Below are 19,317 nucleotides of genomic sequence, written 5' to 3'. Positions count from 1 at the left end.
AGATGGGCTGGACATGGTTCAGGGCCCTGTCAACCACCGTGGGTGGAAAACCTCTGTTAAGGAAGAAGGAGGACATATCAGAGGAACTGCTTTTGAAAGTGGCATCATCAGAACAGATGCGATGGAGGCAAAGGAACTGAGAGAATGGGATGGAGTTCTTACAGGAAACGGGGTGTTAGGAGCTGTAGTCGAGGTAGCTGTGGGAGTCAGAAGGCTTGTAATGGATATTGGTGCTCAGTCTATCACCAGAAATTGAGACAGAGAGTTCAAGGAAGGGAAGAGAAGTATCAGAGATGGACCATGTGAAAATGATGGAGGGGAGGAAATTGGAAGCAGAATTAATTAATTTTTCCAGGTCCCAATGAAAGCATGAAGCAGCACCGAAGCAATCATCGATATACCAGAGAACGAGTTGTTGGAGGGGGCCGGAGTAGGACTGGAACAAGGAATGTTCCACATACCCCTTAAAGAGGCAGGCATAGCTGGTGCCCATGCGGGTACCCATAGCCACACATGTTATTTGGAGGAAGTGAGAGGAGTTAAGGGAGAAATTGTTCAGTGTGAGAACAAGTTTAGCCTGATGGAGGAGAGTAGTGGTGGATGGGGATTGTTCGGGACTCTGTTCGAGGAAGAAGCAGAGAGCCACCAGATCATCCCCGTGGGGGATGGAGGTATAGAGGGATTGGACATCCATGGTGAAGAGGAGGCGGTTGGGGCCAGGGAACTGGAAATTGTTGATGTGACGTAAGGTGTCAGAGGAATCACGGATGTACGTAGGAAAGGACTGGACAAGGGGAGAGAGAAGGGAGTCAAGATAGCCAGAAATGAGTTCCGTGGGGCAGAAACAGGCTGAACGATCGGTCTGCGGGGACAGTCCTGTTTGTGGATTTTGGGTAGGAGGTAGAAGCAGGCCGTCCAAGGTTGGGCAACCATCAGGTTGGAAGCTGTGGAAGGAAGATCTCCAGAGGAGATAAGGTCAGTGACAGTCCTGGAAACAGTGGCTTGATGTTCAGTGGTGGAGTCACGGTCCAGGGAGAGGTAGGAGGAAGTGTCTGCTAGTTGACGCTCAGCCTCCGCGAGGTAGAGGTCAGTGCTCCAGACAACAACAGCACCACCCTTGTCAGCGGGTTTGATGACAATGTTAGGGTTGGACCTGAGAGAACAGAGTGCAGTAAGTTCAGAGAGAGACAGGTTAGAATGGGTGAGAGGAGCAGAGAAATTGAGATGACTAATGTCACGCCGACAGTTCGCCATGAAAAGATCAAGAGAAGGTAAGAATCCAGAGGGAGGGGTCCAAGTGGAGGGAGATTATTGGAGGTGGGTAAAAGGATTGGTTGAACGGGGAGAGGACTCCTGCCCAAAAAAGTGAGCACAGAGATGAAGGCGGCAGAAGACGAGTTCAACATCATGCCGAGCCCGAAATTCATTGAGATGAGGGCGTAAGGGTATGAAACTAAATCCTTGCTGAGCACTGAACGTTTAGCATCGGAGTGGGGAAGGTCATGGGGTATAGTGAATACATGGCCTAGGCTGGGATTGGAAGACGGGATGGGGACGGAGGGACAGGCAGGGGTGGAGGGTCCTGGATGGGTGTTGGTGTCGATGAGTTGTTGGAGCTTGCGTTCCTTAGCACTTGAGAGAAAGAGGGAAAGTTTCTTGTTGAGGCATCGGATGAAGTGAAGAATAAAATGAAACAGAGGGCACGCGCAGCTTTGAAAAAGAGTGCGGCGGTGCTGCTGGAGGGAGAGGTCGAGTGTGTTCATATGGTGGCGCATGGCACTGAGTGTGGATCTCAGAATGTGCCGGGAACAGCAGTCCGAGGAGCGGTGTATGTCCCGGAGATACCTGTAATCCTGGGTGGGTTTGAAACATGAGGGATGGAATTTCAGTTGGAATCCACGTGGGGTAAGTCGGAGACGGAGACAGTCACTGAGAAAGGATATATGGCCGTGAGAGCGGGTTTTAGTAAACACCTTGTCAAGCACCAGGAGAAAAATGGAAAGCAATGAAGGTGAACAAGGCATAGGAGAGATACGAAAATCCTGACAGAGAATAGAACAAAACTTCTTCAAGGTAGGCATTTCTTGAAGAGAAGTGGCAGTCAATGAAACACAGAGATAAAGGCAAAGAACTGCGGATGTTGGAAATCCAAAATAAAAATAGAAACAGAAATACCTGGAAAAACTCAGCAGGTCTGGCAGCATCGGTGTAGAAGAGCACAGTTGACGTTTCGAGTCCTCATGACCCTTCAACAGAACTAAGTAAAAATAGGAAAGGGGTAAAATATAAGCTAGTTTAAGGGGGGGTGGGGGTGTGCGGTTGTTGGAACAAGAAGCCAGTAATAGGTGGAGATAACCAATTGATGTCACAGACAAAAGGACAAAGAGATGTTGAATTTGGTGATATTTTCTAAAGGAATGTGCTAATTAAGGGTAGAAAGCAGAACAAACAAGGTATAGATAGCTCTAGTGGGGGTGGGGTGGGGGAAGGAATACTAAAAAGGCTAAAAGATAGAGATAAAACAATGGGGGGAAATACATTTAAAAATAATGGAAATAGGTGGGGAAAGAAAAATCTATACAAATTATTGGAAAAAACAAAAAGGAGGGGGAAGAAACGGAAAGGGGGTGGGAATGGAGGAGAGAGTTCATGATCTAAAATTGTTGAACTCATTATTCAGTCCGGAAGGCTGTAAAGTGCCTAGTCGGAAGATGAGGTGCTGTTCCTCCACTTTGCGTTGAGCTTCACTGGAACAATGCAGCAAGCCAAGGCCAGACATGTGGGCTCTGCGAGCGACTCAGGATGTAGGCGTTGTGCACACTCCCTGGAAACCGTGCGTACACCTGCAGGATGTGTTTTTGGTGGTCGTATACCAGCTGCACATACAGTCAGTGGAAGACCTTGTGGTTGATGAAGTTCACCGAGTACAGCAACAAAGACCTGAGCGCCACATGAGTGCATTCAATCACACGCTGCACCTGTGGGAATCCTGAGATCACGGTGAATCTAATGACCCTTGCATCCTGGCTCTCCCGGTCCTGAGCAAAATGCACAAAGTTGTGTGCCAGGTGGTGTCCGTGACCTCATGGATGCATTTGTGGGTGGTGGAGTGTGAAATCCCACAGAAATCACCTGTGGGGCCCTGAAAGAAGCCCCTAGCATAGAAATTGAGTGTCTCAGTCACTTTCACAGCCACTGGCAGTGGATGCCTCCATGTCCCCTTGGCGCCAAGTCCTGCAGTAAGTGGCAGATGTGAGCCACCAAGTCCCTAGACATGTGCAGTCATCGGCAACACTGGTTCTCAGTCATCTGCAGGAATGGCAGGCAGTGTCTATAGGCCCTGGGTGTCTCTAGGCAACGACCAGCCACGGCTCATTGTTGCTCCTGTGCAGCAACATGACCTTGCTGCCCCTTCTTCATGAGGTTGCTTCTCCTGCCTTCGTGCAGCCAGGAGCCTCAGTCACTCTCTCCTCCATTTCTATGGTCTCCTTAGGCCATACAGCTGGGTCACCATGATCCATGATCCTGACATGGTCTTCCTGCAGAAAGAGAGAAAGAGAGAGAAATGTGGTTATCATAGCTGTACTTAGTACTTTCCTGACCCTGTGTGACCGCACTGGCCCCAGAGGTGACTGCTGAGGGGGTGGGCGGGTGTCAGGGGGCAAGGCCAGCGTCGGAGGCAACTGCTAAGGGGGGGCAGGGTTGTCTGGGAGCAAGTGTTGGCCAGCTTCAGAGGCGACCGTTGTCTGTGGGGGGAGGGAGTCAACTGCAGCCCTGGTGCTGCATCCTGCGCACAGGCAATTGAGTGGGGGCAGGGTAAGCAAGAGAAGCATTAGGGTCCCCTGTATAAACTGACCATGCCTCTGCAACTGAGACAGATCAAGTGCAGCCACGGTGATATGATTGGGCCCAGGATCCTAGCCTGCCTGCCCATGCAAGCAATGCGGTGGCATCAAGGGGCCACCAAGCACTCCATGCCTTAACACTACCCCCCACCCAGCCCCAATCTCTCCAGCACAGAATTTGAGTCCGCCAACACTTTGTTGGACCGTGGAGCAGTTGGACTGCATATGTTGTATAATCTCTTCGCCAACGCTGGCCATGTAGCAGTTGCTGCTGGAGGCCCTCACAGCCCCTTGCAATCTCAGCATCCCGGTTTGGACCAGTGTCCTCCATGTCGCAAATTGACAGGGCAGCCATGCAGCACAGTCATCTCCGGCCATCCAATGGTTGACCAACACTCTCCGGGAAGCATTAAGTGCGGTCACACAGGGTCAGGAAAGTACTAAGTACAGCTATGATAACCACATTTCTCTCTCTTTCTCTCTTTCTACAGGAGGACCATGTCAGGATCATGGATCATGGTGACCCAGTTGTGTGTCTGATGGCCTAAGGAGACCATAGAAACGGGGGAAAGAGTGACTGAGGGTCCTGGCTGCACAAATCCTCTTGTGAAGTTCTAGGGGGCAAAGCTGAGCTCTGTACTGCCTATTTTTTTGCGGGGAGTGGGGGGTGGGGGAGGGGGTGCGCTAAGAGGCCTCATAAGTATCAAAAATGCACACACACCTCTGAGAGGAAATGAGGCCGACTCCATTCTCATGTAAGTTTTGTATGCGCTCACCTGATGTTCACCAGGCAGGTCATGATGTCACTCAGCATGCAATATTGATTTGCCATTAACACTAACATTTTGGAGATCCAGCCTATGGTGTTTCTTAAACTCATAGCATTAAGCAGAATGTTAAACAGCATGTAGTATCACATTCCCCACCCCAGCAATGCTATTTAAAGAGATCCATCAGCTACTTGCAGGTTGGTTGCAGTTTTTTTTATTACTGCTGCAATTACGCACTTTTGGTGCTTTCTTTAGCCGAGGTGCTGAACTACCTTTTGCTGACTTAAATACTTCTGCAAAGATTAGTTGGTTCAAGACATGGATGGACTAGAAGGCCTTCCTCTAGGCATTGAATATGACTGGGAGAATGAGCAGAGGTCATACAGAGCAGGACAAGCTGCTTAGAAGAGGGAGGACGGGGGAAGAAGACTCATAGCAGAGAACCATAGGGTAGTTAGGGAGCAATTCTCAAACCTGAGCTTCAGCAATGACCATTACTTGAGATGTCTGGCCTTCACTAAAGAGGTAGTAACTGAAATTATGCCACCTGCTGCAGCCTCAGAGAAGTGCAAGGATTGCATTATCTCTAGCTTTCAAGGAAACTGTGCCTCTTAACTTCTATGCATGTGGCACCTGCCAGGTTGTTGCTGTAGATATAAGCAGTATCTCACAATTTGCAGTGCAATGCTGCATAAGGGAGGTCTCTGAGCGTCTCTGCAAAGAGACATTTTCATTTCATTCTATATTGTCAGAAATAAACAGGCAGAGCAAGCATGGGGTTTTGGAAGAATTGCAGCTTCCCCGCAGTGCAGGATGCCATGGATTGTGCACACAATGCATCTGCCTCATGGCTATTATTGAATAGCTGCCAATGTGTGAAAGTTGCAAGATGTGGGTTTGAGACTTGCAGCAGTGCCAAGTATATGAGGGTGAGGTGAAGCATATGAATGTTAAGTCTGGGTCCTGATTCATAGATTGTTGGTAGGTAGGTGACGGTGATGTGGTGAACTGAACAGTCGCTGAGGCTAATACTGTGGTTGGTAGAATATTGCATTTGAAGATACATTCATTGAACTTGGTTACTCATGTGAGATCATCTTCTTCCTGCATTGCTTTCATTGACCTCTGCAGCTATCTCTTGCCAGTGCTTTTTGAACAAATGCCTGTGGCGGCGGTGGGTGGGGGGGGGGGGCGGTGTCCTGACCCCCGATAATACAAGAATATTTTCTCCATTCTGCCTTTCTGCTTTCTGCCTCCTCAGTCAAGACTTCCAGTGCAGTGTTCAAAAACCTCGATGCACACTCTTTCCCATGGTCAGACATTGTTGATTGCTGCACAGCTCACTATACCCAATTAGTTCAGCACCTCTAGTAGCCACAATGTGTAGATTTTAGAGGTGTAGACTAGCTTTAAGTAATTCTAGATTCTCTGCTGATGCGTGCAACCAATGATTCATGAAGTGAGTGCTGGCTGTATGCATAAATTATGGCAATGTGCAGATTGTGCAAGGTGTATGCCCTGTCTGCATTTCAATCAATGCATGCAGGTTATTATACATCACAATCCCTGTGTCCATTTTGGGGGTTATCCAACTTAGCTTCCCTTAAAATCTTCAACCAAGTATGATTCCACATGCATCCTTCACCAGCCAATACCTAGCCCAAACGATTGATTTTATTTGTTCTCGTTTCTATGCAAGATGCTGGCAAAGTCATACTACCCCTCCTGCATTGCCCTAAGAAGACTGTGGTGGGGTTCATCCTTTAACTATTGCAGTCCTTCTGGTAATAATGCTCCTAGGATGATGTCAGGAAGAGAATTACAACATATTGATCCAACAACAGTGAAGAAATGACAATGTATCAAAATCAAAATGGTATGTACTTTTTAGAGCATTTGTACATGATGGTGTTTCCATGAGACTACTGTTCTTGTCCTTTCTGGTCATGGAGGTTGCAGGACTGAGACTTGCTGCCTTTGTAACATTGCTAAAGCGTATGCTATAGATAGTGTACTGCAGCCCCTGTTAGAATTGTTATCAGGGACAGAATGTCTGAGCATGTGGACAAATATGAACAGATCAGAAAGAACCAGCATGGATTTGTAAAAGGTAAATCATGCCTCACGAACTTAGTTGAATTTTTTGAGGAGGGAGCTAAAGTGATGGGTAAAGGAGTTTCCTTGGACGTTATTTCTATGGACTTCCTGAAGGCATTCAGTAAAGTTCCTCACAACAGACTGTTAACAAAAATGAGAGTGCATGGATTTAGAGATAACATACAGGCATTGGTACAGAATTGTTTAGCAGGTAGGAGACAGACCTAATGAATGTGTACTCAAATTGGCAGGATGAGGCTAGCACTGTACACCAGCACTAAGTACTGCAGCCTTAACTTTTCACTCTATTTATAAATAACCTAGATAAAGGAATAGAGAACAATAGATCCAGGTTTGCTGATGACATTAAGTTCGGTAATACAATAGATGGCATAGATGGGAGCAGGAAGTTGTAAAGAGACATTAATAAATTAAATGAGATGGTGTTTAATGTGGGGAACTGTTAGGAAAATCAAAGATAGATCAATGTATTTTCTAAATAGTGAGAAAGCAGTGTCATGAAACTAACAGCTTTTTCATTATTTTATTGTGGTTTATTGTAAAGTAGGTTTATGGATGTGAGTGTGAATGGTTGTATGTGTAGCTGATTTAATTGAATTAGAGTCAGATAGACTGCAAGCTTCAAATTATCAAAAGGGGTTAGGGGTAAAAGGCATTTGAAATGATAATGAGTGAACATGGATAAGGGCAGTATGTAGGGTGTGAAGCATATTTGCATTTTTAGATAAGTGAAGAGTTGTTCAGATTTCAAAGGGATGATAGGATGTTTACAACTAACAAGGTTAGCAAGGCCAAGCAGTGTATTTATTTTTTCCAAAGCTTCTGACCATATTGGCAACTTGAAAGATTTTTATATTATGGGAAAAGTAAATTTCTAAAGACACATGAACAATGGAATTTATGATTAAAGAGAGAGAAACATATATAAAGAGAGAGGAAGGCTATGTTATGGGGCCATGTAAGATATACGAGGACCATGTAAAACAGCCTTGGGGAAGCCTCCAGCCACTTTGAAGAATTATTCTGTATCCAGTAACCAAAAGTGGAGGAAAGCCTTTGGAATTCCACTGTTGAGTGGGTGCTGTAGTAAACTCTCTGGCTTGATATTAAATTTAAAATCTATTTTGTACTGTTGCCTTAAAGAGGGTGTGTAGTTGGGAGTCAGGTTAATTAAGAATTTTGGGATTTGTTATAATATTAAGTAACTGTAATCTTATGTAAGTGCTTGGAATCTTTTCTTTTTTAATTAACATTTTAATTTAGTTTTTAAAATCTCTAAAGACATCAGTGGACTCATTACTTCTGAGTTCAGTGCACAAATCTTCTCATGATAAATACAAATTGCAAAATCATTGTGATAGCATGGCCAAGTTTCCCATGTGGACTTGATCTACCTGGCACTCATCACCTGCTACATCATAACAAAATTAGGGTTTCTTTGTGTGATTTTTGAAATTCATTGATTGGATTGGAGTTGGTGAACCTTAAGGCTGCAAGTACAAGAAGCACATTGAACTCAGGAGTTGGTATGTGGGATTTTGCAGTGGTGAGACTGCAAAAATGGCTTTATCCATTGTTAAGACTTTTCTGGGAGTAGAAGACATAAATCTTATTGGTTTATAAAAGGTATCTAAGGGTAAGTTTTCAGAATTGGCAGAAAAGTTGCATTTGATGTTAACTGTAGGGGAAAAGAAAGCAGGCATTATTGAAGTGATAGTATTGGATTTGCAATTGGAAGGAATACCTGAAACTAGTGAGTCACTGCTGGTGGTAGTGAAACTTCAGTTAAAAAAAGAAGCTTGAACATGAACAAGCAATGGAAATGAAAAAAACTGGAATAAGAGGCAGAGGAAAAGAAAAGAGGGCATTTCAAAGAGAGCAAGCAGAAAGGCAGGAGAAAGAAAACAGGAAAGGGAATTGGCACTGGAGAAATTAACAAGGAAGGAAAGAGAAAAAGAGAAAGGGCATTTCAAAGAGAGCAAGCAGAAAGGCAGGAGAAAGAAAACAGGAAAGGGAATTGGCACTGGAGAAATTAACAAGGAAGGAAAGAGAAAAGAACAGAGAAAGAGATTATCAGCGTAAAAAGCTAGAAATTAAAAAAGAGATCTCAGAGGCTGAGGGAGATTCTGAGGATGAAAGGATTACTTCCAATCCAAAGCCCAGTGGGGAGATATTTAATTTGTGCAGGCTCTTCTGAAGTTTGAGGAAAGGGAGCTAGAGATGCTCTTTATTTCATTTGAGAAGATAGCCAAGCAGATGAAATGGCAACAGGAAACCTGGACATTGCTTTTACAGCTTGGGTTGGTAGGTAGAGCTCATGAGGTTTATGCTTCATTGTCAGAAGAAGTATCTGTGGATTGTGATGCAGTAAAAAAGGCTATTTTGAGTGCATATGAATTGGTTCCTGAGGCATATAGGCAGAAATTTAGGAATATAAAGAAACAGCCTGGTTAAACTTATATTGAGTTTGAGAGAGTAAAACAAATTTTGATCGGTGGACACAGGCACAAAAGATAGGGACAACATATGCAGCTTTTAGAGAGTAATTCTTTTGTAAGAATTTAAAGATTCAATTCCTTCAATAGTGAGAATTCATCTGGAGGAACAGAAGGTTAAAACAGCTAGGCAAGCAGCAGAGATAGCTGGTGATTATGAGTTAGTTCATAGATCTAAATCTTTTTTCATCACTCTTTTAAATCTGAGAAGGATAGAAAGTGGGAAGGTGAAAGGAAGGTAGGTAGTCAAGAAAGAGAAGGAGTAGTTGGAAATCCTCCGTAAGTTTTTCTTCAGACAAAAAAGAAAGGTGCGGAGGATAGAAGTGACATTCAAAAACTGGGGTGTTTGCATTGAAATAAGGTTGGGTGCATGAAGTCAATGTGTTGGAGGTTACAGAGAAAATATTTTGCAGTAGTTGGAACACAGAAAAGTTCTGGAAGTAAGGGCACAGTGGGTTCTGATATTCAGGCACAGGAGAAAAACAGTGGTTTGTATATAGGTGAAGTAGGAAGAATCAGTGATAGATAAAGAAGTGGGAAAGTGTTCACAATTTACCCAAGGGAGTTCTGAAGAGCAGGTTACAGAAATGTTTAAGGATTTTGTATGTGAAGAGAAAGTCTTTCCATGTATACAGGGTGGAGCAGGCAAAGACATGAAAAATTTAAAGAGACACAGGGGCTAGTCTATCCTTAATGTTATGGGATAGTGCTATTTGTTGTTCAGAAGGAGTATTGCAGGAAAATTGCAGGAGATGCTAAACCCATTCCATTGTGGAAGGTAAATTTAAGGAGTAAGTGGAAAACAGGTAAAGTGATTGTTGGAATAGTGGAAAAATTGCTCATTGCAGCCATTCAATTTATTTTAAGTAATGATAAGCTGGGTCACAGATGTTGGTGATGCCTACAATAGTTGAGCAGTCTGCAGAGGTGCATTCAATAGAGCTGTTGTAAAAAGAGCATCCTGGATTGTTTCCAGATTGTGTAGTAATGAGATCACAAATTCAGATTAAAACAGGAAGAGGATCAATGTAAAAGGCAGGGAAAGTATACTGATATTCAATTAGTTGATACTATCTTTGATAAGATTGTTCAGGGAGAGAGAATGGAAGAGAATGAAGCTAAAGTGTTTAGTTCAGTTAAATTGGTGCACCTACAGCAGAAGGATCCATAAATAAAGCAGTTATGCCACAAGCTTACTCAGAAACAGAGGCAGAATATATTCCAGAATGTTATCACCTTAAAGGTAATGTGTGAATGAGGAAGCAGAGGCCGTCTTATGTTTCAGCAGATGAAAAATAGCACATCAGTTAGTTATACTATCTGGATACAGAAATGAGTTATTGAGAGTAGCTCAGGAAATTCCAACAGGGGGATATTTAGGAATTAGAAAGACTCAGGCAAAAATACAAAAAATATTTTGATTGGTCTGGATTGCATAAAGATATAGTCAAATTCTGTAGAACATGTCACATATGTCAGTTAACAGGAAAACTTCAAGCAGTGATTAAACCACCATCTTTAATTCTGATCCAAGTATTTGAGGAACCTTTTACTAGGGTCCCCTGATTGGTTGTGTAGGGCCCCTCCCTAAGACTAAAAGTGGAAATCAGTACTTGCTACCAATAATGGATGTATCTACAAGGTTTCCGGAAGTGATACCTTTATGAAAAATTACAGCAAAGACAATTAGGGAAGAGTTGACTAAATTTTTAAAAAGGTATGGTTTGCCAAAAGAAATACAATCGGATCAGGATCAAATTTCATGTCACAGTTGTTTAAGGAAGTAATGACCGGCTTAGAGATAAAACAGTTTAAGTCATCAGCCTATCATCCTGAGACACAAGGTGCTATAGAAAGATGGCATCAAACTTTAAAAACCATGATGAGAACTTATAGTCATGACTGTTCACAGGGTTGGGATCAAGGAATTCCATTCTTGTTATTTGCTATTAGGGATGCTCCTAATGTATTGACAGGATTTAGTCCTTTTGAATTAGTCTATGGTCACGAGGTAAGGGGACCACTGAAGTTGATTTGGGAAAAATTAGTGGATCAAAATTCAGAAGCTACTCTCCTGGATTATGTGACAAACTTCAGAGAAAGATTGAACAGAGCATGTGAGTTAGCTAAGGAACATTTAAAGATATCACATCAGTTAATGAAGGCAAAGGCAGATAAGAGGGCCAAAGTTCATAGTTTTGTTGCTAAGGAAAAAGTGTTACTTTTATTACCAGTATTGGGTGAACCAATAAAGGTAAGATTTAGTGGATCTTACATAATTGAAAAGAAACTGAGTGAAATAAATTATTTAGTATAAACTCCAGATAGAAGAAAGAAGCAGAGGGTGTGCCATGTAAATTAGATTAAAAAGTACTTTGACAGGGAGCATGACCAAAAGGAGGCTTTAGTGGTGGTAGATAAGGAGAAAGGGGTAGAAATGAAGGATTCTGAAATTGATTTTCCTCTAATCAAATTGGATAATGAGGGAGTACATAAAAATGTAAATAGAATATTGAGTTACCTTCCAGGTCAAAGTGATTTGAAGAAGCTATTGCAATCATACAAAGCCATTAGTGGGAAGAAGCTGGGGAGGACAAATTTAGCTACACTTGATGTACATGCGGGTGAATCAGCTTCAATAAGGCAACATTCTTATAGATTATGTCCAGCAAAGTTATCACAAGTACAGAAGGAAATTGAATTCATGCTTCAAAATGACATCATTGAGCCTAGTTGCAGTAACTGGAGTTTGCCTATCGTGATGTTACCGAAACCGAATGGAACACAAAGAGTGGATTATCAAAAAGTGAATGCAGAGATGAAAGGGGATTTATATCCTATTCCACGGTTGGAAGATTGCATTGAGAAAGTGGGACAATCACGTTTATGACAAAGATTGACTAGCTGAGAAGATATTGTCAAGCACCGTTATTGGAGAGAGCAAAGGGGATATCGACCTTTGTGATGCCAGGTGGATTGTATCATTTTAAAGTTATGCCATTCGGTATGAAAAACGCAAGAGCCACATTTCAAAGACTGACAAGCAAAGTGATTGCAGAGCTGAGCAATTGTGCTGTTTCTGTTGATGACTTGATAGTTTTCAGTCAAACGTGGGAGGAGCATTTACAACATCTGAAAGAATTGTTTCATCAACTGCAAGAAGCTAATTTGGTGGCAAACTTGGCTAAGGGTGAGTTTTCAAAAGCACAAGTTACATATCTAGGCCATACCATTGGACATGGTAAGGTGACTCTGAGAGATATGAAAGTAAAAGCCATCATGAATATCAAGTTATCACAAGTACAGAAGGAAATTGAATTCATGCTTCAAAATGACATCATTGAGCCTAGTTGCAGTAACTGGAGTTTGCCTATTGTGATGTTACTGAAACCGAATGGAACACAAAGACTGTGAGTGGATTATCAAAGAGTGAATGCAGAGATGCCTACAACAAAATAAGAAGTTTTGAGATTTCTAGGCATGAGTTGATTTTGCCAGAAGTTTGTACCAGATTTTAGCCATGTGTTTGTTCTGTTGACTGAGCTATAAAAAAAGAACAAGAAGTTTCAATGGGCACAGCAGTGTCAGAATGCATTTGACAATTTAAAAACTGTATTGACTACGACACCAATTTTGACAGTACCTAATTATGCCAAATAGTTTAAGTTGACAGTTGATGCAAGTGATGTAGGTATTGGTGCTGTATCGTTACAAGACGATGAAACTGAAATTGGGGAACCGATAGGATATTTTTCATGAAAGCTGAATGTACAACAAAGAAGATTTACAACCATCGAAAAGGAGACTCTGGGTCTGGTGTTAGCGTTGCAGCATTTTGAGATTTATGTTGTAAGCAATTTGTCAGCAACAATTGTTGATATAGACCACAGTCCTTTAAAATTTCTGGACAAATTTCAAGATCAAAGTGCAAGACTGTTCAGATGGACTTTATTACTACGTCTGTTTAATTTACCGATTATACATGTGGCTGGATGGGAAAATCTAATTGCAGATGCATTGTCGAGAGTTTAAAGCTCAAAAGAAATTGGACATTTGAAACATGGACACTGGACTGAAATGACCTCTGTTGCTACAAAAGACTTGTATGTATTGTTACGGCGATGCGTATACCTGGCAATGTAATAGTTTGTGTATATAGATAAGTATAGTAAATAATGTAAGAAGGGCTGAAAAAATGAAACCATCTTTAAAAATTATGATGGTTAATTTTCCATAGGGATGGAGGTGTCATGAAATAAATGTATTTTTTTCCATTATATTATTGTGATTTATTGCAAAGTAAGTTTATGGGTTTCAGTGTGGATGGTTGTCTGTGTATCTGATTTAATTGAATTAGAGTCAGATAGACTGCAAGCTTCAAATTATCAAAAGAAGTTAGGGGTAAAAGGCATTTGAAATGTTAATGAGTAAGCATGGATGAAGTCTTAGCACATAATGTGTGAAGCAAGTTTGCATTTTTAGATAAGTGAAGAGTTGTTTGGGTTTCAAATGGATGATAGGATGTTTACAGTTAACAAGGTTAGCAAGGCCAAGCAGTGTATTTATTTTTCCCAAAGGTACTGACCATATTGGCAATATGAAAGATTTTTATATTATGGGAAAAGTAAATTTTTAAAGTCATACGAATGATGGAATTTACATATTAAAGAGAGAGAAATATATATAAAGAGAGTAGAAGACTATGTTATGGGGCCATGTAATATCTAAGAGGACCACGCAAAACAGCCATGGGGAAGCCTCCAGACAGTTTTGAAGAAGCTGTTGTGTCCAGTAACCAAAAGTGGAGGAAAGCCTTTGGAATTCTACTGTTGAGTGGATACTGTAGTAAACTTGCTATTTAAATTTAAAATCTATTTTGTACTGTTGCCTTAAAGAGGGTGTGTAGTTGGTAGTCAGGTTAACTAGGAATTTTGGGATTTGTTATAGTATCAAGTATCTGTGATCTTATATATGTGCTTGACATCTTTTCTTTTGTTAATAAATGTTTTAATTTAGTTTTTAAAATCTCTAAAGGCGTCAGTGAATTCATTACTTATGAATTCAGTCCACAAATCTTCTCGTAATAAATCCAAATTGCAAAACAGTTGTTACCAAGCTTGGCCAAGTTTCCTTTGTGGATTTGGTCCACCTGGCACACATCATCTGCCACATCATAACAGCAGGAACTGTAAAGAAGCAGAGATTTAGGAGTCCATGTACAGACATCACTAAAAGCTATTGGACAGGTACAAAAGGACAATTAAAAAGACCAATAGAGTATTAGCCTTATCTCAATGGGGCCAAAATACAAAGGGTTGGAGATTTTGCAATAGTTATATAAAGCTCTGGTTGGCATCCATACTGCATCCAATTCTGGGCACCGCACCTCAGGAAGGGTACATTAGCCGTGGAAAGGGTGCAGTGCAGATTCAGTAGAACAATATTGGGGCTCAAAGGTTAAATAAAGGGGACATGTCATATAGATTAGGTTTGTATTCCCTTGATTACAGAAGATTAAGCAACAACCTAATTGAGGTAGTTAAGATGATTAAAGGATTAAACAGGGCACAACTGAGAGACAGATGCTAATGGCTGTGATCCATGGAGGGTGACTGTTTGGAAGGACATCGGAAGAGATGAGCAGAAATGGAAAGCTCAGTTGGCTGAGAAGAGGGCCCAGAGAAAACTGAGGCCAGCAATTCGGGCACCTTCTCAGCCCATTGTTTTCCTCCCTAGAAAATACAGCAGAGACTGCCATGTCATTATGGGGCTCCTGAGCCACATCAGGCAATGCCTAGCACAGAGTTTACCACCAAGGCACAAACTATCATCTTACAAGATGGAAGGATGCCACCTAAAGGGGAGACAAAGAAGAACTATTTTCTTTAATGGCGGATTTCAGAGCAACGGGCCTTAACCTTAAAATTAGAGCTAGGCAGTTCAGGGCTGACGTCAGGAAGCACTTCTTCACACTTCCTTGCACCCCAAATTCTGTTGATAGACAAGGATATTAGCCATCAGAGATCCCTAGGTGTGTAAATTGAACTTAAAGACAGATCAGCCATGAATTGAATGGGGAACAGGCTTAAGGGATTGAAAGGCATTTTAATATTCTTATGGTCCTTTGCAAGGTTAAGAAATGAGTCACCACTCTTGTAACCAGTGCTGGCATAGAACTTTCTAATCACTGTTAACTCCCAAGTTGCTGGTGGTGGCAGACTTGGTAATGGTGGTGCTGTTGAAGACATGGCAGAGATGGCTGGGATACTTCTTAGTTGAGATAGTTAATACCTGCCATTGATGTGGCACAAATTTTACCTGCCACTTGTCAGCCCAATTCTGAACGTTATTTAGGTCTTGCTACAGTCTGGCACAGGACATTTCATTTGCAGAGGATTAGTGAACAGAGTTTGTCACTATGGAATCATTGGTCATCAGCCTGACTCCAGACTTTATTACAGAGGGAAAGCATCAGTAATAGTTGGACTGAGAATGCTTCCACAAGGACAATGTCCTTGGGCTACAATAATTGACTACTGACAAGTACAACCATCTTCTTTTGTGCCAGGAATACCCCAGTTATTGCAGAACTTTCCATTTGCCTCCAATTGTTTTCAGTTTTGCTAGGCCTTCCTACTACCAAAAATTCTGCCATGGTGTTGAGGACACCTATTTTTACTTTTCTTCTGGCAGTCTACTCTTCCATCCATTTCTGTATCAAAACTGTAATGAGATCTGGAGCCAAGTGTTCCTGCTGAAATGAATATTGAGAGCCAATGAGTAGGTGTCACTTGCTACCATCCTTAATAATGCCTTACAACAATTTACTAATGATAGGGAGGAGGCTGATGGGGGGTGGGGGGTGGGGGGGGTGGTGGTGTGCGGTGTGGGTGGGTGGGAGGCATAGCTGGAGATGTGGATTTCTGAGGGGTGATTTTTACCTTTGCAGTAAACCAGTGGGGTGGATCACCCAGCCATTATAGAACCCGTACAATTTTCAATGGGCACTGGGTCCTCACTCTAAGATAAAGATGCTATTCCTAGCCTAACCTTCTGAGTTCACCATTGAACTAAGGTTGGTCTTCCAGCTTAATGACGATGGAAAAGTGAGGAATATGCAGGACCATGAGGTTGGGTTGTGGTTGTATACAATTTTGCTGCTACTGCTAGTCCATAGCTCAGTTTTGAATTGCTAGACATGTCCTTTGCCTCTTCCATCATTAAATGAAACTTTTGTTTCTCTTGATGTTTTAGCTTGCATAAAAGATAGTTCCTTTAAAGTTTTATCAGTTGATAGCCACAAGTTGACACTGTAGTTGCCATCTATTACATCAAAATTCATAACTAATAAATATTTTCTCCTTTAGGTTCATCATTGAGTGTGATTTTTGAAATCAACGTTCATTTGGCCATTGTTATTTCGACGGTGGTGGCAGTTTGTTACACTCTGATTGGCGGTTTATACTCAGTTGCATACACAGACATGGCCCAACTGTTCTGTATCTTTGTAGGACTGGTGAGTTTATAAAGGTAGTTTCAAATTATTGAAAGAGTTAAATTTCAAACATCTGGTTGTACAGAATGTATTTAACAGTGGATTAAGACTTCTTGCTTTGATTCTTCATGCAGTACGTTAGCCTGCCTTTTGCTGTTTTAAATCCTGCCGTTACAAATATTGCCATCACCTCTACTGAGTATGTTTACCGTGAACCATGGCTTGGTAGCGTAAGCCCTGAAAGTGCTTGGATTTGGATTGACAATTACTTTTTGATGGTATGTATGCAGTATTAATTATTACAATATGCGTACGGTAAATTAAGTCACACTATTTCCTCCAAGTCACCAACTAAAGAAAGGTTTTTTCCCTCTGTATCTCCAAAGACAATAGCACTACAGATGCAATGTGAATCATTTCCAATGGCATATCAGGCTGCCATTGTCTCTTGCAGCACAGGATATCTCCCCTCATTAGTCTGTACAGAGCTAGAGTATCCAATCGTGGATACTAATTGCAGTACTTGCATTACAGGTTTTAATTTTGTAGCTCCAAATAGTGAGGCTGTGACATAGCGGCAATGTCACTGGACTGGTAATCCAGAGGCCCAGGCTAATGCTCCAAGGACATGGGCTCAAAACCCAACACAGTTGCTGGTGGAATTTAAGTTAAATTAATAAATTGATAGTCATGGTTACAATGAAAGCATTGTTGATTGTTGTAAAATCCCATCTGCTCCATTAATGTCCTTACCTGGTCTGGCATATATGTGACTCCAGACCCACAGCAATGTGGTTGACTCTTAAATAGCCTAGCAAGCCACTCAGTTGTATCAAATCACTACAAAGCCAAAAATTAATGAACGAATGAAACCAAATGAACCACCTGGCATCAACCTACACACTAGAAATGACAAGGGCATACCAAACCCTTCAAAGCCCTCCTTGGCTTGTGTCAAAATTAGGAGAGCTATCTCACAGACTAGTCAAGCAACAGCCCGACATAGTCACACTCACTGAATCACACATTACATCAGACAATGGGCAGGATTTTCTGGCCCCACCCACCGCTGGCATCATCCAGTCCCACTAGTAATCAATGAACCTTTGGCTGAGCTGCCACATCCCCCCGTGGCGGATCCAGCCATGGCGGAACTGGAAAATCCCAGCCAATGTCCGAATACTAGGATCACCATCCCTGGGTATGGCCCATCCCACTGGCAGGACAGACCCACTATAGTGATAAACAGTCGAGAGGAAGTTGTCCTGGCAGTCTTCAACATTGACTCTAGACTCCATGAAGTCTCATGGTATCATGCCAAACATGAACAAAAAAACCTCCTGCTGATTACAACCTACCGTTCTGCCCCCCACACAACCACATACTAAATCAGTACTCCTCTATTTTGAACACTAACTGGAAGAAGCATTGAGGGTGTCAGGAGCAAAGAATGTACTCTAGATAGGGGACTTCAAAGTCCATCACCAAGACTGACTCAGTACCACCACTACTGACCAAGCTGGCCGAGTCCTAAAGGACATAGCTGCTAGACTGAGTCTTCAGCAGGTGGTGAGGAAACCAACATGAGGGAAAAACCTACTTGACCTCATCCTCATCAATCTATCTGTCACAGATGCATCTGTAAATGACAGCATTAGATTGAAGTGACCACAGCACAGTCCTTGTGGAGACAAAGTCCAATCTTTACATTGAGGATGCCCTCCATCGTGTTGTGTGGCATGACCACCATGCTGAATGGGATAGATTTTGAACAGATCTAGCCACTAAACACTGGGAATCCATCAGGTGTTGTGGGCCATCAGCAGAGGCAGAAGAATTGTATTCAACCACAATCCATAATCTCATGGCCCAGCATATGTCCCACTCTATCTTTACAGTCAAGCAGGGAGATCAACCCTTGCTCAATGAACAGTGAAGGCAGGCATATTTGAGCAGCACCAGCTAAACCTAAAAATGAGGTGTCAACTGCTGGAGCTGCTACACAGAACTACTTACAGTGCGGGTCTAAGGCAGGGCTGCATTCTAAAACAGAAACCAGGAGGAGATGGGGGTGGTGGTGTGTGTGTGTGTGCTGGGTGGGAGGAGGGTGGTGGGAACGTTGACAGAGACATGGAGGTCAATGGGTTATGGTAGGTTTGGAGGGGAGGGTGACAATGGCAGGCGGAAGGAAGACCGAGGGTGGGGAAGCTGGAGCCCAACATGAAAGACTAGGACACAGACACAGAAAGGGGTGGATGGAAATCAAACTGTCTATATAGGAGGTGATGCATGTGGACTTTTGAATAGGAGGGATGGGGGTGTTATGTTAGTGTAGCCCAAGAAAGATGGGTCGCACAGGGACTCATGGACCTGAATCTTCGGCTCGGCGAGCGGGGGCATGTGTTATGATGTCACTACGCGTCATTTAGATTTTCAGCCTGCCAAAATGGCCTAATAAGGCCATTTAAAAAGGCAATTAAGCAATTACCTGAGCTGCCCGTCCAACCTTAAGGTTGGCGGGCAGGTGAAGAGGTCAGGTGCCTTTGCATTTTTCATAGAATCTCATCCACGGCAGGATGAGGTTTCAAGAATGA

At 42.5% G+C, this 19,317-nt stretch overlaps 1 protein-coding gene across 1 annotated transcript in view; it reads left to right on the top strand.

The window, feature by feature from the left end:
• The window catches only part of LOC121283889 (high-affinity choline transporter 1-like), a 109,684-nt gene that overhangs the window by 57,672 nt on the left and 32,695 nt on the right, over positions 1 to 19,317 (top strand). Inside the window, exons 4-5 of the mRNA XM_041198691.1 lie at positions 16,596 to 16,744; positions 16,858 to 17,001. Of these exons, the coding sequence (XP_041054625.1) occupies positions 16,596 to 16,744; positions 16,858 to 17,001 (293 nt within the window). The remainder of the gene's footprint in view (positions 1 to 16,595; positions 16,745 to 16,857; positions 17,002 to 19,317) is intronic.

The sequence above is a fragment of the Carcharodon carcharias genome, chromosome 11, assembly GCF_017639515.1.
Source record: "Carcharodon carcharias isolate sCarCar2 chromosome 11, sCarCar2.pri, whole genome shotgun sequence".
Classification (NCBI taxonomy): Eukaryota; Metazoa; Chordata; class Chondrichthyes; order Lamniformes; family Lamnidae; genus Carcharodon; species Carcharodon carcharias.
This window is presented reverse-complemented; position numbering and strand designations above follow the sequence as displayed.